This window comes from Labrus bergylta, chromosome 15, assembly GCF_963930695.1.
Source record: "Labrus bergylta chromosome 15, fLabBer1.1, whole genome shotgun sequence".
Taxonomy (NCBI): domain Eukaryota; kingdom Metazoa; phylum Chordata; class Actinopteri; order Labriformes; family Labridae; genus Labrus; species Labrus bergylta.
The window spans coordinates 15,118,932-15,144,135 of record NC_089209.1 but is presented as its reverse complement, the minus strand read 5'-3'; the positions used below and the strand labels follow the sequence as shown (position 1 = coordinate 15,144,135).

General features: G+C 38.6%; 1 protein-coding gene across 5 annotated transcripts; it reads left to right on the top strand.

Moving 5' to 3' along the window:
- Nucleotides 1–1,612: 1,612 nt before the first annotated feature.
- Nucleotides 1,613–21,475, top strand: hbs1l (HBS1-like translational GTPase). Of its 5 annotated transcripts, none has more exons than XM_020638834.3 (18): nt 1,613–1,780; nt 2,386–2,451; nt 2,615–2,746; nt 2,971–3,222; nt 12,437–12,545; nt 12,781–13,025; nt 13,884–14,049; nt 14,661–14,778; nt 16,881–17,027; nt 17,377–17,451; nt 17,590–17,707; nt 18,824–18,892; nt 18,999–19,103; nt 19,432–19,522; nt 19,621–19,729; nt 19,851–19,951; nt 20,136–20,280; nt 20,529–21,475. In XM_020638834.3, the coding sequence occupies exons 1-18, from the start codon at nt 1,738–1,740 to the stop codon at nt 20,538–20,540; spliced, it is 2,103 nt and encodes a 700-aa protein (XP_020494490.2). In that variant the 5' UTR covers nt 1,613–1,737; the 3' UTR covers nt 20,541–21,475. The 5 variants fall into 5 exon arrangements, with proteins under 5 accessions (XP_020494490.2, XP_020494491.2, XP_020494492.1 ...); XM_029278258.2 differs by lacking the exon at nt 1,613–1,780 and adding an exon at nt 1,959–2,073; XM_020638835.3 differs by lacking the exon at nt 20,529–21,475 and having other exon boundaries at nt 20,136–20,289.
- The last annotated feature ends 3,729 nt before the right edge of the window (nt 21,476–25,204 follow it).

The window sequence follows — 25,204 nt, the reverse complement described above, 5'->3', positions numbered from 1 at the left end:
TTTACTAACCTCTACCAATAGAAGCCTCTTTTGTCAAACTGCCACTTGCAATATGAGACAATTATAGTGAAAAGGTCTTCAAAATTACCTAAGCCAGCTTCTCTCTTTATTCTGCTCTATTTTTAGAATGGGGAGACACACCAAACCTCATATTCCATTTCCCCATGCAGATATGGAAGTGTAGACTTCACCTGCATCATGGTATCAGATTATTGTGTGACATTTTCACCATCTTCTTTCCTTTCATCTGCAAAGAGGCTAATGAAGATGAGATCAGGTCAACATCATGTATAAAAAAAACCACACTTGCTTACACCTGCACACATGCATGTTTGTAAATGCACAAATGCAAGCTCACACAGGGCTATAAACAACTTATTTCTCTTCCCTTTGTGGTAGACAGGCTTTAAGTTTCCTTGTCATACAAAGACAGCAGGAAAATGATGTCACTGTTTTTGTGTGTGTGTTTCTGAGGGAGGTGTAGTGTGGGCTCAGATCATTTGGTCTTTAACCATAGGGCATAACCTTTGACAAAAATGATCAAGACATTCACAGCCCAAAACTGGAGCTGAGATTCAAATTTGTTATTGTATTTTATGCAGGCAGCCTCTCTCAAGTCCTTTCAGTGTGCTGCTTAAGGCCAATCAGAAATCACCTGCTGAAATCCTCTTATCAAGGAAAAGAGAAATAACACTTTGTCAGTGTTCATCTATGATGTTGTGCATCCACTTTTACAATCATAGACAAACAATAAGATTTTAAAGTATTTCCTTATTCAAAAAAGAACAGAGTTTGATTGGATGCAGACCATATGCATATGTAATCATATCATTAGGCTATATCTTTCTCATCATCATACGGTTTGCGTTCAAATGATCAGTTGTTGCTGTCTGTTCCATTTGCCCGCACAGAGCTGGGAAAAAGGGCTTTCGTCTACTCTGCTCCTTCTACATGGAACATGCTGCAAGAAGACTGGAAAATAACTGAACTGATTTCTTTGAATGCTTTTAAATCCAGGCTGAGAGCACTTGAGACGACCTCCTTTACTTGTAACTGTTTTTTTATCATTTTAATTGCTGTCTCTATGTTGTGAGTGTGACTGTGTACCTTTTGCTGCCTCTTGGCCAGGACTCCCTTGAAAAAGAGGTTTTTAATCTCAATGGGACTTTCCTGGATAAATAAAGGTTAAATAAAAAAAATACAAAAAACATCGTCAAATTGTTTTCCAAGTAAATAATTGGCTTTCCTTTATGTTTTCCTCCTGATCATTTTTAATTAAATATTTATACTTAGTTCAATGAGTCATGTTTCTTATTTTGTGCAAGTCTTAATAATATATTCAAATATCTGTAAAACTTGAGTTCTCACAAGCTCTGCAAATTAAAAATTGCCTAAATGTTCGTTTTCAAAACAGGAAGTGACGTCAGAATAATAAAATAAAGAAAGTTGAATTTGTTTTTACTTTTCAATGATTACCATGTTAACCACACAGCAAAAGACTAATAGGTGGTAAAATGAACGGCTTGTATTATATATATATATATATATATATATATATATATATATATATATATATATATATATATACATATTTGAAAAATCTCTCCATATTTGTAGAATGAACAGCAGCAGGTTCACAGCAGCAGCAGCAGCCGGGCAGTGAGACACATGTGTCACAACAGCCTGTGCGCCGATATAAAAAAAACTTGCGGGCAAAGGCAACACGAATAATCAAAAATGTCTCGGCACAGAAATGTTCGAGGTTACAACTACGATGAAGGTATCCTACTGTAACTTGTAAGCTGTTGTTGACTGCGAAACGTCAACGCAAGGCCGCTAAACGCGTTAGCGGCTAAGCTAATGTTCAATGTTATTGATTGTAGCCTGAGCAGCTAACATGTTAGCGTTAGCTGCTCAGGCTACGATAAGACTGATGTCGTGTCACTTGGCACCTGGCACAACATCCGTTTTAACACGATAATATGATTTAGTTATACAGCAAAGCTTTGAAGCTGCCGTAGTTATAATGTGTCTGTAACGAGCAACTTAGTCAACTTTTCATGTTTACAAATGGTAAAACCAGCTACTTCGCTAGCTTCCTATTCAAATGTTACACACTTGGTTGGGGTGTTATTTGGTAAAATGAACTTACATTTACGGATTAAGTCATCTTTCCAATGTTTCAAACAGACTGTAATGTAATCAAAGTGCATTGCCTGGCTCCCAATGTTTAGTGTTATTCTTCAGTTAAGTTGCTGACAAGGCAAAATTACAAATGTAATAAAATGAGTCTTTCTCTTTGCCACAGCTGCATTTGTTTAACATGTGTTTCTTTGTGAATGTACAGTAAGCGAAATAAATAAGAGTTTCTTTATTTTTCTCTAGATTTTGAAGACGATGACATGTATGGCCAGTCCGTGGAGGACGACTGCTGTATATCACCAGCAACAGGTTGGTATCCATAAATGAACATTATTAATCCTAAAGAAGTTGATTTCATTTAATACTCAGTCGACCATTTGAATGATAAAATGTTAAACATACATCACAGCAGTATTTTTTTTTAATCAGCTTGTAAGTAAAGATGTTTTTTTTTTTTGTTTTTTTTTTACAGCAAATCAGTTCATCTACTCACGCCAAGAGAGGCAAGCACCAAAGGAGGAGCCTTTAGAGGAGGAAGAATATGAAGATGAGGATGTACCGATGTCCCCTACCATCAGCCACAACCTTAACCCTCTTGATCAAGGTAATATGATGGAATTCAGATATTTTTATGCCAGTAACAAATGATGGAGGTCACCTGCACTGTACCTTTTGTTTTTTTTATGTCTGAAATGTGCTGATTGAAGACACCAAGGTAGTTTTGAATGAGTATACTTCCTCTTGAGGTTATTTTCTTGTTTTCATCTGTATTTTTCCCCCACATCAAAATAACATACGTATCATATTTGTGTGTGTTGTACTCTGTAGCCAAGCTCTTTTCCTGTCTGGACCATATGCGGACTGTGCTTGGAGATGCTGTGTCAGACTCAGTCCTCACCCAGGCAGCCATCAGATGTGGATTCGACCCACAGAAGGCACTGGATGCAGTTCTGTCTGAAGACACTAAGAAAGTCCCGGTTAATATAAGTACCACTGAAGAGACAACTTCGGTAACAAGAGTTAGCCAGGAGAAAGCGCCACTTCCGCAAAGAGCCAAACAAGAGGCCGTTGCTGAGAAAGGTACACCTGGATCATACTATAATCTTTTGTTCTTAAGGAATTATTGTCTGTAGTCATCCACTTTAATAACATCAAATAATGTGATCATCTGTGGAATTTTCTCCAGTTATTTGCCCACCAAGGCACTTGAGATATTTCATAGCTGGTTTATAGGTCATTCCCTGGCTGCATCAGGCCTTCCAGCTGTGGGGTTGGTTGACCCTTTTTCACGATGCCAAGCTTCTCTTGAAACTTCAATCTCAAAAAAGAATTTGCAAGTTAATCCGACACCAAACCTGTTGGCATGCTAGAAGGCTCTGGCATGTCAAAAAATACACTCAATGTTTTAAACTCAACGTCTGATTGGTCGAAGAATATGAGAATCAACAATATTGTACTCAGTAACTTAAACTTCTCAGGGCAGATTTTTGTTGATCAGGAGACAACTCAGGGGCGAAATCTGATTGGATAAAGGCTGTATTTAAAACGAGGGACAACTGAGGGAGACAGAAGCTATGAAACTAAAGTAAACAAAGGACAACAATTCTGACAAAGCATATTGAATTAATGATAAATAAATAAACAAAATTATAAAATATAATTTAGTTAGTCTGACAGTGTTTAGGCCAGCAGAGAAGGCATTGCTGGCCCTCAGCCCACCACTGTTTATGTACCGACTGTTAAATCGCGTTTCGTCAATGGAACGATGCCCTGTTACCCTGACTTAACAAACATAGACAAGAAATGGTGTGTTTTATCACCTGAGCAACAATTACATGAAGCTCAGTTTAGATAGTCATTTTGAACAACCCACATTTGAGCAGTCTATTACATCTGAATGATATTCTGACTATAAAATAATTTAGAGAATTAGAATTGCGTGGGATGGATTGATAATCCAAGGGGATATTAACATCTAAAATGGTATCACGATTCATTGTCTGGGCATGTGTAGTTTATTCACAGGAACAATTACACAGGTTTTACAAAATCTTAATTAATATTGTGTACATAAATAGCCACGGGCATCTTTAAAAAAATGATGTGAAAGACATGTTTATGCAAATGTTTAACAAAGTGCCTTCTTTGTCTTTTTTGTTCTTCCAATTTATGGTACAATTCCTCCTCCTTTTGCTGTTGGTCCTCTTGTCCTTCTTCCTCGACAACTGCAATTGGCTTTCGTAAGGTAAGGAGCCTGCTTGTCTGCTTCTCACACAGACATTATGTCCAAGACACATAAAACCAAAACTGAAGGGTCCAAACATTTGCAACCACATGTGTTAGACACACTATCTCAACACAATGTGTACCCCATGGTTAGGAACCATGAAAATCAAAACTTACCGGGTCAAAGCCTCAGTCCAGTTGTTAGCAGTGGTATCAGTCTGTCACAGCTCATGTCTGAGCATGTGCAGAGGATTAAGGTGTCCGGAGATGACACTGGGCGAGGTGTGGGTGTTCCCTCGTTAGTCACTCTCACTGTGGGCCCTAATTCCCCTAATCAGAATAGTCTTTCATTGGGAACGTTGGCATCTTTAAACATGTCTGCCACATTGCAAGGCTCAGCTCCCTCCCTCATTTCAGTTTCACTCAGCAGTCTGTCGCTAAACAATCCCAGGATAACAACTACAAGTCATTCTCTTGCTACACCTCCTGGATTTGGGAGTCTCAGTTCTGTCCTCCAGAGCAATCAGCACCAAGAAGGAGTTGGGACTGGAGTTAAAGCCACAAAGGCTGATCCTAAAGGAAGCCTATCGTTGGCCGATTTAATCCAGGAACATTCGAACCCCAGCCTTACAACCACAACATACTTCCCTACTTCTCAAAGCAGCTTAACTTCTGTGGCGTTCAAGGGGGCTGCTGCACCAGCCCAAACTCTTTCGCTGTCTGAGCTCGCTTCACAGCACCAAAACAGGAACGCAAGCAGCCAGTCACAATCACAGAGCACTGAACAACTAAATAACACTCTCACCCTTTCTAAACCAGCCAATAACACTCCTGCAGGTCTAGGTGCGACTATGTCATTGTCTCAGTTAGCCCTGCAGCATCAAACCAGCACTGACGCTCCAGCAAATGCACTGAAACAACCACCTGCCACCTCTGAGCTGCTCTCTTTGTCAAATTTGTCTGCACACAAAGGCAAAACCTCAACCACCTCAAATGGGTCACAATACTCTCTATCCTCACTCCTCTTACCAGCAAAACCAGAGAGGGCTTGTGTTTTGGCAGATAGTACAATAGAGGGTGGGGCCATGCGTAAAGTCGACCACAGACACCACCAAAGCGCCAGGCTACCTAAGCCGAAGCAGACTATTGATTTGAGTGCTCTCATGGCCCAGTCAGATGGACCAAGTCTTCGTCTCTTCGACCAAGACCTCCCTTCGCCATCCTCTCCTCCTCCAGTTACCTCTGTGTTTGCACAACCATCAGTGTTTGCAATTACTTTGTCGATTCAGAACTGCAGACAACAAAGGAGGATGAGGAATGTGTTGAAGCGAAGAATAGGAGGTCAGAGGAAAGAGAGTGGTTACCAGGCCTTCCTCAGTAAATCACAAGACAAAGCCAAAGAGCAGCAAACCCCCCTCTCACCGATTGTACCATTTGGCTTTGAGACGCCTTCACCAGATGACATCGTCCGTGCAAACCAGCGAAAAGCATTCACCAGGTAGACGAGGAAGAACTTGTCTCAGTTGCGTCGGTGTTGGTGCTTAAGTTTTTTCCTTGGAACGACAAGCTTGGATTGTTTTTTTTTTTTGTGGCTCTCCTTCCCCAAATGAACTGAAGTCGGTGAGATGCAGCTCTCAGGCTCAGCGGTCCTTTTGAGACTTTTAATCTGTATCCTACTATCAGTCAAGTGGAGTAACAAACTTTTAGGACAAACTTTTTCCGCTGATCTGCTTAAAGACCGCTAAAAATAGTATTACTACAACATTGTTTTCTTTTATATCTTTTAGAAAGCAAGTCTTATATTACTGCTGCTACACAACAATTCTGTTGGAAGTCAAACTGGATCAAAAATGAACTTACTCTTTCTGCCTGGCAGCTTGAAATGTATCGCAGCTATGTAAAATTTCACTGAAGTGTTAGAATTCTAAGAACTTTTTAAAACTTTTTCCTCATTTAACATTTTTATTTTTGTACCCTTAGATGGCCACTGTCTTTTTTTAGTCAACATTTTTGTACGAAAGTTCAGTAGATGAATTTTAGTCAGGGGAAATGATATCATTCAAATGTATGTTTTTGCGTGGCCTCTTTTCTAGTTTTGAGCTGCATGAACCCTCAAAAGACAAAAGGAGGTTGATTTTGTTTGCAGGTGTGCTGCAGCTATGGAATATGGATCAGTTAACCATTGTGCTGGTTTAGTGCTGCCTGTGTTTGAGATCATGATATTGGGTTGACATTTTGGTGTGGAGGACACCTGGAGATTTTCCCATAAAGGGAGTGTGTGTGCACATGTATACCCAGCAATGCACATAAAGAAAACAAACACTTCTGATGTTTAATATTCAAGAAAATACAAAACTAGCAAGCACTGGAAATAAAGAGAGTCATAAGGAATGCTTGAAGGCCTGACATTTAAGGGCTTGTATTGCTCTTAAAAGCTTTTAGTATTACAATGTACAAATGGGCTTGATTTATGCTGGGTGTGTCCTCGCACTCAGCTAGAGGTTAATTTGTAAATTTCCAAATAAAGATGACTGAATTTATGTACTCTTAAAGCACCTGTGTCTGGGCGTGTCTCTCTGGTTGTGTCTAATTCTCTGATACAAAATAAAACCGTGCTCTATATTCTACCTCAAGCTGAAATGCAAGTCGAGTATATCTGCAGTGTAGTATTTATATGGATGAAGAGTGTTCATAAGGGGAAATGTCCACCGAGATAAAAATAAGTCCTATTATGTATCTGGTGCAGTTTTTTTTTTTTTTTTAGGTTAGCCTGTTCTTAGTTTCTAAAGGTATCTTATCATCTAAGTGTGAGTCATTGTTTTTGCTATTAGAAAGTTTTAAACTGAAGCTTGGACAAAGCTGCTTAAAAAGAGTCATATTCTCGTCACCGATGTGTACAGTGGTTATCAGACAGGAGGAGATGATGGGGGCTGATGTCAAACTCTCCTCCCTGTGTAGTTATTTTATTTCACTGCTTCATTGTTGTCTTCAATGTGAGGACGCTCTTTGAGTGAAGGGTTTGGGCTAAATGTGTGTAAACTTTATACAGGTGCACAGAGTTGAGTGAAGTGGACCCTCAGGGTGTCAAACATAAACTGGTGAGCCTGAGGGACATGATAGATAATAAAGGGCAGACTGTGGTAATAATGACAAGTCAAACATTACAAGTCAAACAGGTTTGTCAGCCGACATGAACTTCTGGGAGTATTATGATGTTTGGAAATAATTTGGCTTATTAGGGATGTTGAGGTCTGTTTTTTTTTTTAAAGTGGAGGTTTGATTTAAGACTTTGATAGATTGGAATCTGTGAAAATCTAGAAATGAGTAAGTATTATGAACTACTGGGTTTGTCCAGCAACAGTTTTGTCCTTTTTTTTTCTCATCTTTAGGCGAGCCAGCAAGTGGGTTTGAGCAGGAAGCCACACTCTTGGGGAAAATGTCACCCCAAGCGCACACACACACATCAGCCGATCATCTTTCTCTGTGTGTCTCTCTCTTACACCACCTACGCAGGAAAATCTGAACATGTGTCTTGACTTTTTTTCACAGCTTTGTCAGAAGCTTTAACAGATCAAATCATTTAGTGTCTTTACATGCTCTGCAGTTCTGCAAGGTTTATATTGTTGCACACACTAAGCTTGTTGTGATGTGGTGCCAACTGGAAAATACCATTTTACTTGCATGTGGTCCAAAAACGTGAGTGCATTTGGACTTGTATTCGTACCCTCAGTAAAACCTGCTTTATTGTGGTGCAATGTGTTTACAGGAAAAAAAGGCTGAGAGCAATTCTAATGGAAAAAGATGCATTCTAATGTACCATAAATGCAACACTTTGAAGGCAAATAAAGTCGTCTTAAAGCATTCATGTGACAGTTTGAGATAGATACTGAAGCATTCTGGCTTATTTATCATTCTCATGTTATGGTTCAGTTTGAATAGAAACACTTTCAATGACTAGTTTTGTTTCCCCCCCCATAAATAATGATATTACTTTAAAATAAAATCTATATAACACAGCTGCTATGTCAATGTAAAGAACACAATATTATATGTTACAATTTTGACTCTTCTTCAAGTGTAGTATGAATCACTACCTCAATAACCCTTCACAGTAACAAACTGTGCAACTGATAATCATTATGTTATCTAAAATCTATATAGGAAGTACCAGTACACCCAGATGTGCTGCATCTTCAGTGCAAGGTTTGTGTTGCATCATGGTTATTTTCACACTTTGTAAAAAAACAAGCAATGTATTTGTGGATTCAGGATTAACTTGTTTTTTTTTTCTTCCAATGTTTAGGGAAACATAACAAATTGGTTTTACCATCAACTTTTAACTTAATTCAGACAGGTTGAACATGGCGATCATGCACCAAAAAGATTAAGCATTTTGAATTTAGCCCCCCAGTTAAGCAGGACAGAGCGGAATTGAAACAAATGCACCACTTAAAACTCCAAATGTCTTAACGTAATAAGACGTGCTCATTTGCTTAACTATTTGGCCAAACAATGGAAATCCCTAATGTTTGTTGACATTATAGTTGAATGTGCTGTTTTGAAATCTGTCAACAGCAGGTGAGAGTTCTCAGGTGGTTGGTTTGACTCAAGGTTGACTGTCTGCTGAGTAGGTGTGTGTGCAGAGGATGACGAGTGTATAGATGTATTCGGTGTTGTGTGGTGGTACTCACTTTGCGTGTGTGTGTGACTCATCCTGAAAGGGGTCAGACTTGATTTTTTTCTGTCAGCCAGCATTTTCATTTCCTTTAGAGTCACTCTCATTCATATTTTCATTCCAACATGAATAAAGTTGGGACATATAGTTTGGTTAATTTGTGTATATCTGCATTAAGAGGAAAAAGTGCAAGACTAAAGCTTTTATTTTTTACATGCTTGTTGAAACCAATCTGAGTAGCCTTGACTTAAAGTTGAATAAAACACTTTCACTCTACTCCCTCTGATTCAGGGATTCTATTCTTACAGGTAATTACAACAGACAAAGCTTCAAGATGAACTCATACAAATTGACTTCGACACAATTCTTTGTATTTTTTTTTTTCAAACATTTTCCCCCTAAATTCCCCTGCAGTAGAACTTGTATTTGAAATGAGTCAGTCCAAATCCTCATCTCTCACAGCCTTTAGCAGCCTCTAGTGGCAGTGAGCCTCAGTATGAAGCTCACTAGAATTCTATTTTTTTTTTTAATTATTGGCTTCAGAGCAGTGTGTCAAATATTTGATCAGTTTATTAGCCGATTCTGTGGAACCTGTTCAGAGCATACGACAAAGTGTACTTGTGATAAGACATGCTTAGAGACATGTAGAGTATAAACAAATCAAACAGCTAATGTTTCGATTACATATGAAGTCATTGCATCCGGCTAGATTTGACTCCATCACAAGCAAAGGCTATGTCAACCAGTTACCAGCTCCTCCACCTGGAGCTCTTATTTTCCTTTGGCCTGCATGCATGTGTGTATTTGAACAGGGGTTGATATTTGCATATCCTGGGCGGGCTCCTCTCATCCTGTGCTCAGTTGAGCCCTCAGGCCAAGATGTACAGATGACTCACTCACTCTTAGTCACTTGCAAGGGTCCTCTTGACTCTTGAAATCCTGGATGGGAGGACGCCAACTGTTTACCTGCCAGTCCAAACAGTGTGAAGAGATCCTGCTCCTAGCCCTAGAACATAATTAGTCTGCAAAAGCCGCCCTCCTGTTAATGCTGCCCCGAGGCAAACTTGGGGGGAAAGTATCGGAAAAGTCAGTTGTTTGCCGAGTTGTCTTTTGACTGAGCATCATGTCTGGTAGATAAAAAAAAAAAAAAAAAAAAAAAAAGGGGTTGCTTTCGTGCTTGAGACCTTGGGGGTGTTTGATTGGGTGTCCCTGTCTGTTTCACCCCAGGTCAAAAAAATAAAATGAGGGTGAGGATCTCAAATAAAAAAAACCTTCAGGGATTTAGTAGTACCGGCTTGTTTGTGTAGATTCTTAGTTTTTCTCTTTTGGTTTATTTTAAATTACCTTGTAAGAGTTAATCTGAGCGAATAATCACAGCTAATCTTTGAAGTGTTTTGCGAGCTGGATGGTGTCTTCTTGTTTGAAGCAGGCGGTAGAAACCAGGGCTATGCAATTAATTGCATTGTCATTGTGATCACGATCTGAGTATTTGCAATAAATTTAGTGCAGAAGTCGGAATTTATCGCGATAAATCGTTACTCAGTAATGCTTTCATTTAAAATATTGGATTGTAATCTGGATGTATTGGCCATGCTTTCACACCATTTCGATGAGGTCAGATGAAGTTTAAGCCAGCTATCAGATACCCTGAGACAAGTTGGTGCTAATTTGTTGGCGGGAAAAACATCTTTTTGTTTGAATTTTGGATTCAGGAGGAAACATGTTGCAACGGAGTCATAGCTGCTATACTCTCAGTATTTATTTATCACACTTCATATCGTTATCACAGTACAGAGCAATGTTATCGCACACCACACAGCATATTTTTCTCATATCGTGCAGGCTGCAGGAAGAACCAAAAACTCCCCAGAGAGTTTTTCCATTGAGTGTTGTTGCCTGATGCAGGCCTGAAAGGATGCAGCTATCAGTGATGACAATGGTGTTAAAGGTCCATCATTTTGAAGTGCGTGCTTTTTTTTACTCTAATTACAGACTATTTCAAAACTCTTTGTGTAGACATCCATTTGTCCATCTTTATTCATTTATCTACAGCTTTTTAGTTTGAACAAGCTGTTCTAAATACAACAGCAGCTTTTCACTAACAGTCACATTGGGCCAACTTTACAGCAGCCCTGTGTGTAGAGTGTGGGAATAAACTCAAATAAATGTGACTAAGCAGATGAATGAGAGCCTTTGGTAAGTGTCTTTTGTGAGCTGCCTCGCCTGTATATCACTGTTTCAGAATGAGAGGGACTTTTTCTCTGCAGTCATTCAGAGAAAAGTTGGTGAGACGAAGTCCATTATTAATTCTGTTTAAAAGCACCTTCACTCTCATTTTCCCTCGGGGTATTTTTTATGACGAATAAACTGCATGGAGCAAATAGAGGACCGATATGATTTTTAAAAAAAAAATGCATTTTGTGTTTTGATGAAGAGAAATCTTACTCTTCAAAGACAATAATCAGAGAAAAGCAAACCGTTGAGCTTTTTTTTTTATTGACTGTTAGAAACATAAAAAGTTTTACAGGAATCAGTGACAGCTGGGAGTTGGTCCAATTTTGAATATAGCCAAAAGTGTTGAAGAAAAACCTCAAGACTGCATTCTTATTGGTTGTGCGTGCTTTATTGGACACGTAAACCTCTCACTATGCAACCCTGCTGAGGTGACACCTTTTTTCGAAAGTTTCATTCTCTGAAATGCTGTGTCACACTGCTCTATTTACGTAGAGACAGGAGGCAACGGCCACTACTGAAATTAACCCTTTCTTAACCAGGATGTCACTGCCTCACATCATGCACACAGATGCGCACAGAAAGCGTGCTGGGCTCAGTTGTGCAGCCATGTCTAAATGAATCAGTGGCAGGTTGCTATGACTGGGAGTGGTGGCCATTTGGGACTGGGATGACGAAGCAATGAGCTCAGCTAGTCTTGCTACTGCTGAATATGAACTACCAGTCAGGAGATGGAGTCCCCACTTATTGCATGACATGCTTACACAAACAATGTATACTTCATATGCCAGTTATATGCAGCTATAACCAGCAAGCAGTCCTAATCTGAACATTGCAGCCACTTCCTAAAGATGTCTTTGGTGCTTGGTGTTCTCATGTTACCATGCATTATAGAACTATCTTGAACATGCTGGTAGTGCTTTGTAGTGTTTGGACTGCTCATTTTAATTAGAAAAAAAATTGAGTTATTGTGCTGCATTTTCAGAGCAAATTTTATTTTATATACTGTGTATCTAATATCCATGGTCTAGATGCAACAGTTCTTCGAAAAATACAGCTTGAATGTCTTTGCCAGTAAAAATGTAACATCCTCCTCAGTCGCTGTTGTTTGCCTTTTTTTTCTGAGAAAAGTGTACAGGTTTGTTTGTCTGTTCCTTCTAGCTAAAAGCCGAGATGCCCCTCACAATAAAGTGGACTCTGAAATTATACCTAAAGTGGCCCGTATGACCGTCTCTGGCAAGAAGCAGACCATGGGCTTTGAAGTTCCCAGGTACCAAAAACACATCTGCACACATTGAGCCGAACATTAACGCTTTCATAACAGAACTCCTCCTATTTATATTGGAACTGATTCAGCCTAGCAAAGTAATGGCTGTATTTCAATTCAGAATATCCACCAAATTTTGAGTTGTTGATGTACAGACTAATAATTTTTAGAAAGCTGCATATTGGCTGAAGAGAAGTTGTTCATTGGGATTAAACTCCTCTACACTCTCTCTCCTCAGCATGGGGGAAAATGGCGTTGTCACTGCTTTGCTACGTAGAGGTGGCAGCCCAGAAGACGCAACGGCATCTTCAGAGGCCACGACAAAGCGTCCCGGGACTCCATCTAAAGGATCAAATGGAGACGAGCCCTCCACAGTCCCCACCCCAGGGCGCTCTTCTGGAAAGGCCCGGCAGTCGATCAACATCAAGGCTGAACTGGAGAAGAGGCAGGGGGGAAAACCTCTGCTAAACTTGGTGGTTATAGGTAGGAGGGAAATGAAGTACCTTACAAACCAACATAAATAAAATGTAACCCTTAAGTGTTTTTTTAAGTTCAAAGCACATTGAGATTTTAATGTTATAAATAAAATATATACTTAATGAATTAATGTTTTAAGATGCCTCAATATAGTAGTAGTTTCTCCCGTGGTAACATATCTTCAACAATCTTTTCCTCCAAAATGTTTTTTTTCCATTTTAAAATGCAGGTAATAAAGTCACATATATTGCTCTTCATTTAAACAAATCATTTGTTTGTAAATCCAGCTCTTCCATTTTCTCTGCCACATCCTTGAATGTCAAAACAACTTTTAAGTATATTCCTCAGAAAAATCCCACCATTCTCTGTAATGCTAGGCAGTCAAATTTATATTTCCCAATCGGCCTCTTTTTGTACTTGTCTGAGTTGAATAGCAGTAATGGAGCTGTAAAGTGGCTCAATCATATTTTCTCAGTCTCAGTTACACCAGAAAAGGTGACTTGGTAGTTTCAGAAGTAAAGATCGTTCTTGTTTCTCACAGCCTGTGAAACCTTTCGTTTTCACCATGGTCCTCTCCTTCCCCCTCTCAGCCTCGATCCTTGTTCCCATTTCTGTCCGCCTACCTCCTCTTGAGCAATTCTTTCTTTCCTGCCGCTGTCTGTGGTTTCCCTTTGCCACTTATCAACTCCCTCCTCAGTATACCTGCCTTATCACCCATATCACATTCTTCCTCTTTTTCTGCCTTCCATCAACCCACCCTGGTGTCTTATATCAATCCACACCCACTGAGTTGCTTTTCTATTTTTCGTTTTATTTTTTAACTTCCTCATCTGTGTGGCATTGTTACATTTTTCTTCCCTGCAGGTCACGTGGATGCTGGTAAAAGCACACTGATGGGTCATCTGCTTTATCTGTTGGGCAACGTTAACAAGCGCACCATGCACAAGTATGAGCAGGAATCCAAGAAGGCTGGAAAGGCTTCCTTTGCCTACGCTTGGGTCTTGGATGAAACTGGCGAGGAGAGGGACAGGTATATTCTAAGCATTAATATAAAAACACACAAATAAATACACATGGACACAGGGAAATTCCCTTTAATGCCCCTCCGTATGAGGGCAGGGCTTGGGTTGCCAAGTTGTCACTTCCTGCTGAGTCCTATGCTTGATAAAAACATTTATTTTGAAACTGGGTCCAAAGTAATTGAATCTGGATAAACTGGATTGTTCATTTGAAGGAAGAAGTCCCTATTTTGCTGATAACTAGCATTACCACGCATGGTGCACCGTGCAGAAAACATTCCTGTCTGCCCTCGCTCTGTTGTTCAGTAGTGATACTGAAGCAAAATTTGCAGGAACAGAAAGCAAATTTGGCGCTTTACCTATCAGTAATTTCTGTAGGAAATACGTAATGTTTACAGCATCTGACTGAGAGCCTCGCCCACCAGAAGAAAGGCTCTTGAACTGAAAATGACCTAGACTGTAAGTCTACAATCCCCAAATGAATGGCTGTTCAGCAACTTAGTACGCCAGGTGTCAGTTACAGTTAGTTCCGCTTACTAAATAGTTTACAATGCAAAAGCATTTTTCCAACTTGATCAAAGAATTGTAAAATAATGCCCTATTTTGTTTGTGTTTGTTCCAGAGGTGTAACAATGGATGTGGGCATGACAAAGTTTGAGACAAACTCTAAGGTGGTGACCTTAATGGATGCACCGGGACACAAAGACTTCATCCCCAACATGATCACAGGAGCTGCACAGGTATAGTGTGTAGAGGTTCCAAGCAGCCTTCACTGTACATCTAAACTGACGGAGTGAATGTAGTACTTTCAGGTACCAACGTTTATTCCTCCATATGTTATTGTTCAATTTTATAAAACATTTTATCTGATTATCAATCAGCTTTGAAAATGTTCTATTTCATCAAAATGTGTGTAGGTCAAAGGCGACACACCTCGACCCCTTAACATATCAAAGGGGGTGCCACAGAGTTGGGTTTTAGGACCACTCTTATTCATAATTTCTATTAACGGGATGAGCCCTTGGCAAATGTTCCCGATAATACTGTTACTTACATCTCCACTTCTAAACTGTATTACCTTCTAAAACATTTAAGTGGAGTGTGATAGTCTTTATCTTTATACAAATACCTATAATCCAGTTACTTGTCATAAACTGGGGTGGAGGGGGGGTACTTCAGAAATACAGAGACTTATTGCTGTTATTCTCATGTCAGTAAGAGGCTATGTTGTAGTCATGCACACATCATAATGCCTGATTGCTTCAGATACATGGAAGAGAGAGTGGGGGATGACATGCACCATATGGTTGATAATTGTGAGTCAAACAAGTGACCCGTGTGACGAGGATTGTAGCCTCTGTACATGGGGAGCCTGCTCTACCAGCTGAGCTAAACCAACATCCTAGAGGTTTGCCTTATTCAGACCTAAATCACTGGCCTTTCTGTATTTGTAAGGCAGTTTTTAACTTGTGTCCTTCATACATATTCAAAGAAATCCACCAAGAAAGTACATCAAGTGACAGTGTAACTAAAACATATACAGAATTCTGTCTCTGGTCTGAATGTAACCCGCACAAATCTACCCCATTATCCAGAAAACTGAACCCTGGAATGGAGAAAGAAAATGCAACATCAGCATGCTGCTTTTTCCTGGTTTATTTATTTCGGCACATTTTTTTTTTAAATAAAGTTGACCAAAGTGCTCTACATTGGATTATAAATTCACAGCAGCAACAAAAACTCTGGTTAAAGTCAGAAAATTATATTTGAAGACATCAACAACCTTTTTAGGCTATACTGTAAAATAAACAAGACCTTCAAGGGACCTGTAGACAAAATAAAGTAGACTAGGTATACTTTTACAACGCGTAAATCAAGAATGTGATCTTCAATGAGAGGATGAAACGGATAAAATCGTCTATTTGTGTATTTCATAATGCTTAATTTTTCTAATTTTGTCTCTTAAATTACCAAACAACATAAGATTTTTCCAATTCATTAAGTTCATTACATGTATTTTTTTCAAGATGTTCATTACATTGATATTAATCTGATGATATTAATCATTTGTGTGACTCTACGAACCCCAGGCTTATTAGAAATGGTTCTTTGCCTCCGTTTTCCCTCGGCCTGCCACACCTGTCGGCATGATTTGAAATAACTCTCGCGGTTTTGGGTGTTGCTGATACAAGGTGTTTTTGTAGGCATGGGTGTGCTCGTCTGTCTCTGCTTTGAGCCATAAATGTAATTTCTCTTTTTACCATATGACTGTCATCACGTTATGCCTAATCATGTAGTGACTAAGGAGTTCCTGTTGTAAGCAAATGGTGTCACAAACAGAAGAGGATATTTCTCAGCCTGAACATATCATCAGTAAAGCATGCCTTCAGTTATTTAAAAAAGAAAAAAATTGATAAATAACACCTGATTTAAAGAATGATTGTTTAATACATACTATAAATTAAAATATGTCATTAATAAGAGCAAAAAAATCCAATGATCTACATTTGTAAGTACATGACTAATTTAGATGCAATTAATATTCTGTCACATGACAGTTCACATGAACTTCAGAACTTTACTGTTTGTCTTTTTCAAGTCATTTTTTCTTCCTGTATGAGTCGGGATGGGTGTCGGTGAACAGAACACTAAGGTTTTTAATTTTAGAGTTGATTGTGCTACAAATTCTATCATTCAAACACGGCTCTTAATCCTAACAATAGTTGTTTACATGCACCATGGATGTTACAACACTGTAATTAATCTGTTAACTTTCCTGCTGAGTTGAGTTCGACTTTCACATCTGTCTCTGTGAAAACATCTGTCTCGGTTCTCTCTCTAGGCCGACGTGGCGGTGCTCGTGGTGGACGCCAGCCGAGGAGAGTTCGAGGCGGGCTTCGAGGCGGGCGGTCAGACCAGAGAGCATGCTCTGTTGGTGCGATCGCTTGGCGTCACTCAGCTGGCTGTAGCTGTCAACAAGATGGACCAGGTTGGAGCACATTACTAGCACAAATACGAATGTTTTTAGGACTGGTTTTGGTCATCACTGCAGATGTGCAACTTTGAATTACAGGATTTTTTCTACTTCTATTCGGGGTTAAATTCAGAAAAAGACATGAAAGACTAACACAACAGATGTTCACTATATATATATGAATCATTTAGTTGGTCTTTGCATTTTATTTAAACAATGCAGCAGGAGAGAAAGAATTCTTAAGGACGTCTGTACAATTGTGTATTTTTCCATAATCATCCACCTGTTGCTAATGCCAACACATTTCATATTGAAGCCATGCTGGAAGATAAACTTTGTATCTTTGTGTGTTCATATAAATTAGGTAAACTGGCAGCAAGAGCGTTTCCAAGATATTACTTCCAAACTCGGCCATTTTCTCAAGCAAGCAGGATTCAAGGTTGGTTAGATGTCTTAGATGTCACCAGACATCTAAGGAGATTAGACTCTTTATGTGTATCAGTATTTATACTGTCATTATGTAAGAGGAGCAGTTTTCTTTGGGTTAATCTAGTTGCTTTTTTAAACTTTTTTCCAGGACTCAGATGTTTTCTACATCCCCACCAGTGGCCTTTCAGGAGAGAACCTCACCGCCAGGAGTTCGGTGTCTGAGCTCACTTCTTGGTTCTCTGGTCCCAGCCTGCTGGAACAAATCGGTACTGCTCATAGGGTTTCATTTGCATAAAGCTTTTATGGCCTTGTGACGCTCAAATACAGATCTCATAGCTTAAATACGTACACAGGCTGCATGTCTTCCCATTTTTCATCGTTTTCCCCTTATAATTGCAGTTATTACTGACTAATTTTGCAATTGAAAAATCTCTTTCTGAAAGACAGAAATCGACCAGGGGAATGAAAACATTTAATAAATATGTTTAGCTGTCTTTAGTGATCACTTGCGAGCAGAGAGATATTTCATCGTGTCTCCCTTCATATGGTAAAACTGCATAACCTCTGCTGCTGCTGTGGTTTACCACTGGGGTAAAGTGCTGCTAATTTCTGGACGAAGTTATGTCAGCAAAAAATGTGATTAAGCGTGAAAACAGGTTGACACCTTCAAACAAGTGAACTTGCATCAATGCAAATATAGAGAACTTTTCTCACAGTGGTTTTACAATTCATCTGCTTCATCCAAAATCTACCATCCAAGTTTTGAGAATTGGCTCCAAAAGAATGTCTGTATGATTTTTTTTACTCTGAAAAGGAGCATATGAAAATGATTGTACAAGTCCCTTATGATGTAAAAGTATCATACGTAGCCATATCTTACAGCCGACACTCTAGCTTTAGCAGTGAATTGTACTGACATATGAGTGCAGAGAATGATTATGCAGCTGTAGGGAAGACGTGTTTCCCTGAATGTCTTCTGTCTGCACTTTCTGTCTGCTTTAAACACCAATCACTATTGGAAAATAAACATTACAGTATCAAGCTGACCCCACAGCCATGGAGACTTTTGCAGCAATCTGAGGCAAAAGCAGCCGAATGTTTCATTCTTACATCACAGCTCTGAAGTGGAATGCGGCTAACTCAATACAGTAATCATATTTTGAGAATGTACGCTAATGAAAAAGATATGAACTTTCGCTTCCTAAGAATTTAGCTTACGACACTTCCACTGTCATCAAAATGCTGATCATTCAGACTACATGACGGTTACAAATATTCCCTAAAGTACCAGAGAAAATGATTCAACTGCAGACTTCTATGTTTATCTTATCTGTCATTTTTGTCCTTTCTCCTTTTTAAACATTTTTTTCTCTCTGCTGAAGATGGCTTCAAAGCCCCTCAGAGGTCCATTGACAAACCTTTCAGACTGTGTGTCTCAGACGTGTTCAAAGGTAAAAGTCACTGATACATACTAACGCTGCATGTGGTTTTATTTTATGTTCCTCTGAGATTTTCCGAATTAAAACTGTTGCTGACATTGCATTTTCCCTCCCACAGACCAAGGTTCAGGTTTCTGTGTAACGGGGAAGATTGAGGCGGGTTACATCCAGACTGGAGACAGAATACTGGCCATGCCTCCCAATGAAACCTGCACAGTCAAAGGTACGCTGCCATTTTGGTGTGATGGTCACCTCTGGCTCTTCAGCTTTCCATTTTACAACTCTTTCAGGGCATTTTCTTTGATGATGGTTATGATGGTAAGATGCATTCAAAATGATTAAAGTAACTATCAATACAGGATCAAACTTCATAAAATACTTCCTCAGTCAGGTTCTTATCTATGCTGTCAAGTAGTTTGTCAGCATGGAGCACATCTGCATCCGAATGTGCCTTTCCTTGTATCTTCATAGAGATGATCAATAAATGCGCTGTGATGAACACTGCCATCTAGTGGCAGAGTGATCCGCATTCTGCTTTATCTTTACTGCAGGTATAACTATGCACGATGAAGCTCTAGATTGGGCTGCAGCAGGAGACCATGTGAGCCTGACCGTCACCGGTATGGACATCATCAAGATCAAGTAAGCCAAAGTGGTGCCGCTTTTTTATTTAATATTAGCATAAAGGCTTTTTATTTTTATTTGATTGACCGTATTTTGAATGAACTTCCTCTTTCCAGTGTGGGCTGTGTGTTCTGTGATCCCAAAGAGCCCGTCAAAGTCTGCACTCGATTCAGAGCTCGAGTCCTTCTCTTCAACATCGAGGTCCCCATCACGCAAGGCTTCCCAGTAAGCAAACACACACACACACACACACAGACACACACACACCAGCAGTTTTGTTCTTTGCACAAATATTCCAAATTAAAGACTCTGTGTGTGTGTGTGTGTGTGTGTTTGTTTGTTGTAGGTATTGCTGCATTATCAAACAGTAAGTGAGCCGGCCACCATTAGGAAACTTATAAGTGTTCTACACAAGAGCAGCGGGGAGGTCCTAAAGAAGAAACCAAAGTGAGTGTTGGATGGATGCATTGCATCCAGTTCTGGATAATAAATAAATAGTACACATAAACAGTAAAAAGATGATTATCTAGATAGATAAACTATCATCCAAATAATATAATACTGAAAAATCTTGAAATCTGAGTGGTTGGGCTCACCGGTACTTCTGTTTTTATGTTCTTTTCTCATAAAGATGTCTGAGTAAGGGTATGAATGCCATCGTTGAGGTCCAGACCCAGAGGCCAGTGTCGTTAGAACTGTACAAGGACTACAAGGAATTGGGCCGCTTCATGCTGCGATATGTGGGCTCCACCATAGCTGCTGGGGTCGTCACTGAGGTAAAGTGAAGGTCCCTTCAGGTCACATACGCATAGAATTTGTTTTTGCATAAAAACTGGTTGATACTATCAACTATTATCTTGTTATTAGGGTGTACATTCTAAGCTTTATTTCAGCCTTTTTAAAGGTAGTGACTCATTGAGATTGTTGTGTTTGTATAACTGTTAGGAAGAAACCGTTAACAGTCTTTCTGTGTCCTTTGATAAAGCATCCTCAGTCATTTTCATGTTGTCTTTCCTTTCTGCAGATCAAAGAATGACAAACCTTCCTATGGACACAGAGAAAGTCAGTCGTTGCTCTGCAGACTGCATGCAGCAAGAGACAAAGTGCAATTCTCCAGAGACTCAATCCGCTCATTCATCCATCCATCTATCTCTCTATCCAGCACAGTAGCTGCTTCACCTTCCTGCTCCGATCAACACTAACTGCAAGAAACCAGCCCCGTGACAAAATGCTTCGCAACTGCCTTTTCCTCCATCAAATAAGGAGTATTACCCAGTAAACCCCTCTTCAAATTTCCCACCATCAGACCAGTTTGTGAAACCTTGTGGCTCTGAATTTGATCAACCCAAATCAACAGTATAAACTGACTGTGAGACATGATCCCAACATATCTAGGTGTCCACAGTGATCGATTTCACTGTTCTCTCTTGAAGAGGAACCTGTAGGACTGATCGCTTAAGTTGACTGAGAAAAATAAGTGGGTGCAGGAATCAGGGCAGATAGATTTAACCTGGGCTGTGGTGGGAGGAAGACAATCCCTCCCTGCTGCAAGATAGGAATTTACAATAACAGATTTTCAATGTTAAGGATCCCTTTATGAAGCTGCTTGCCTGAAATGATTCATTTTAAAACTTAGAAAAGGATGAATGTCATGTGACGCCATGCAGGAGTTGGTGTGATTTTTAACATAAGTATGTTTGCATCTCTAATTACACAGCCAAGGATACAAGGTCCAAACTAACCCAGACCGAGTCGCTTGTGAACAAAAAAAAAAAAAGGGAACTTAAATTGTAGCTCCATCCGAGATAAGAGAATCCTCACCTTAAAATGTGTCCACTAAGTGCTTATGGGTATTTTTGCTTCTATTTGGGAGTGGAAATTGAGAGTTGATGGGGCTGTTTTTGTTTCTCTGTGTATTTAAATCAGACATGTTGGTGAACAGATGATGCAAAATGAACAACATCAAAAATGTGCAGTTTTGGCTTTTTATTTCCCGCAGCTTGAAGTTGTGTTGATTTCATTTCAGCGAGATTTGTACAAATGAACAAAATTAATTGTCAGACATTTTGATAATTTCTCAATAAGTTAGTCTTTTTTTTTTTTTTTTTCTTTTTTTTTTTAAGAGAAAAGCCCTTATTCTTTGATCCACTGATTTAAAATTGAATACTTTATTTTTTATTCCCTTTTGACCGATTTTCTTTCTTTTGAGTTTTGGACAAACGACATCTGAGGATGTAGTCCTCTGCTTTGGGAAACACATTTTCTAACATTTTACACATTAAACAACTTATCCAACATCAACAATCAATAGATAATTTAAAAGTTAAAGTAAGTTGCATCCTGCAGATGAACAGTTTTTGTTTATTCATGCTGTCAGTGTAAATGAGCGTATGACACGGAAAGGGTTATTTCTTTCAGGGGTGGAAAGCACCTTAAACGACACATCTCTGTAACTTGTAGGAGGAATCCTGCAGAACAATACATGCAAAAAAATGCTTAAACTAGCTGTGGACTCTCAAGGATGTAATATTAATGTGACCGTGTGGGGGCAAGTCACTCATCTCTTTTAGCATTGACATGATGTGAAATAGACTGATGAGGAACATTTTCAGTGAAAGTGCAGAGAAATGCAGAAACCATCAGAGGAGATTCGATTTGGTTCATCACTATCCCTGATAAAATAAATCTCCTATTCATCCCTTATATTTGAACTCCTAAGGCAGATCAAATCAAAATGCTGCAGAATAATCCTGTTTTATAAACCAAATCCTCCTGAAAGCTTGAATACAGACAACTATGAGATTGATTAAAGAGTTGTTTTGATACTTGAGTGAATATTTCTAAGTAAGAGTTACGAATATATTTCAAATTGTACCCTGCTTGTCAGCAAGGTTCCTGTACAGAAGTGAAAAGCACAAGAGTGATAGAAATGAGAATTGTAATCCACTATAGATTTCTTCAATGGCAGCTATCTAAATTTTTTGATGGTGTCGGGGTCGGTATCTTAGATAACTTCTTGCAACAAATATCCTCACTTGTATCCTTGAATAAGGAAACAATAAATGTATGCTATGATGAGAATAGACTGAAGCAGTTAAAACTTAGCAACCAAAAACATTACCACTGCAGAAAAATACACAATTCTATTCTGTCTGATTCTGTTACTTCTAGTAAGGTTGACATATTTTTTACTATTTGACATTCAGCTTCATATGCTAGTTGCATTGTAATGTAATCTATGACTACCCTACTAAAATTATAGAAGGGAAACTGAAACAAAACTGTTAAAATTAAGTTATCAGACATAAAAACACAAATTGTCTTTGGACTGGAAAATGACAGATGTTGGTGACTTGGAGAAGCACCTACAGCTGCCTGTGGATGGCAGTGTTCAGTAGCATGTAAGACCTTCAGTCATCTACACAAATGTGTACATATGTTCCCCCATGACACAACATGTTTAATGCAAGTTATACAAAAACAGAAAACTCATTGAGCAAGTAATACAGTGTGAGAGTGCAGGTTCCAGGCTTACAAGATATTTTGCCATAGAAACATAAATCCATACAATTAAATATGTGCCAATTACATAATATTTTTATTCAATTTAACTGATGCTTTGCCTTTAAACACAAAATAAATAGAATTACATATTAACCAGTAAATGTAACCATATTTTAATTTTCTGTGGTTCTTAGACTTTAACAAAACACATTCGACTTTTGAGTATTCTTTCCAAGGTAGTTTATGTAAATACTAAATAATATGGGGCCCAAAACTAAACCTTGTGTCCCCCCTTGTGGATTAGTAGTACCTTTGCAGGAGCAATTTTGCCGTAAAGAGGAAGTGTTTTTGTCTACAGACACCTAGGCGGCTTCACAGGCCATACATAGAAGGGCAACAAGAAGGAAAAGACAATTACAAGTAGGCAAATAGTGACCCCTAATGATGACTTGTGTTAAATTAAAGTCTTAGTGACACGGCTTCACCATCGGAAGCTATGTGCCATTGCTTTTTGAAACATACACAGTTTTTCTCACACACGGAAAACAAACACTTAAGACTCATAAATGTGGACATATCTCTCAGGCAACAGTCTTTAACTTAGCCTACTTATTTTCTAGTAATGAAAATAAGAACAGGCTTTCCCATTTAAAGTTCTTTCTGGCGTTTTTTTCCTGGGGCCCGTTTCTAGAAGAAGGTTTTGTGCAAACTCTGAGTCAGTTAACCCTGAAATGAGGGAAACTCTGGGTAGCCTATTCTGTTTCAGAGGAGGAGGTAACTCAAACCCGAGAAAGAGGGGTAACTCCAGAGGGTGAGGTTACTTTACCTCTGAGTCAGTTACTATGGTAACCTGGTCGGGAGCAGAAGCCTATTATGTTATTATAGCCTGCTTCATTTTGAGCTGTTTAAAAGTCGCTTTTCTTCTGCTGGATTGCATCTTAATAAAAATAAATTGTACAGGTTAAGCTCTCCCCAAATTTGTCACTACCGAAACATAGTATTAAACTATGATAAAAACAATATGTTAACCTGTTAGTATTATGTTTACTTCCCTTATGTAAAGATTATTTTTTACAAATGTTTATTGAAGGTTGTCACAATAAAATCAATAAAAAATATTTTTTTAACAAATTTCAAATTTCAATTTTTAAAATTCTTCAAAATCTATGTGCAATCTTTCTTCCTAAAATGTAAAACACTGATCAGATTGATTTTAGAGTTAATCATTTATGAGACGGAACATACAGTTAACCAATCAGTATCATAACATTTTAGTTGATAACTCAATATATATATATATATATATATATATATATATATACAGTGTATATTTATTTCAAAATGATGAGATTTAACTATTTACCATTCCATTTTGTCACTACCGAAATGGTAATGTCAACTACAGAACTTGATATGTAGTATATGTAATATGTTTCGGTAGTGACAATTCTACCTAATTTTGAGCATAACTAAAGAATGCTAGCAAGCACATGGCGAGCAAACACATCTTTGAAGAGTTGTACACCCATAGAATCATAATAATTTGCCTAAAACCCCAAAAAGTTTACATAATTGAAGAGAATGTATGTTCGGTAGTGACAATTTTTAAAGTTACTTTGGAGCACATTTATTTAAAAACTATGGGATTTAGCTGCTTATCATTCAGCCATGGGGGACAGACCATAGGGACAGACATGCAATGTCACTTCCAGGTCAAAAATTCAGGGATGTGGCTTAAATCTAGGCTCAGCCAAGCCACTAAAACTCTTGAGTAGTTGATAGTGACATGAAAACAAGGGACATGATTTTTTGAGCATAGTTTTTTAATTAAAAAATTAAATCCAAAATAAATCTAAGTCTTTCAACCTTTGTTTAAACTTAATCATGAAGATCTTTTAAATTACACTGTTGAAACAAATCTAAAAAATGTTTTAAGTGGTATTTACATAAATTGAAATTTATGGGTCAGGATTGGGGACAGCTACTTCTCAGTAGAAAGTACCCTATAAAATATATTTTTTATTTATTTAGCTTATGACTATCTCATTTAATGCCCTGGGTTTAAATAGATCATAATACAATCTCAGTAAATATCCATGTCTGAATACTTAATTGTTTTGTTAAACCAATTTTTTGTAATGGGACTGCACTTTGAACTCATTCGGTTTTGTTGTGAAACATGACAGTCGTCAGTCG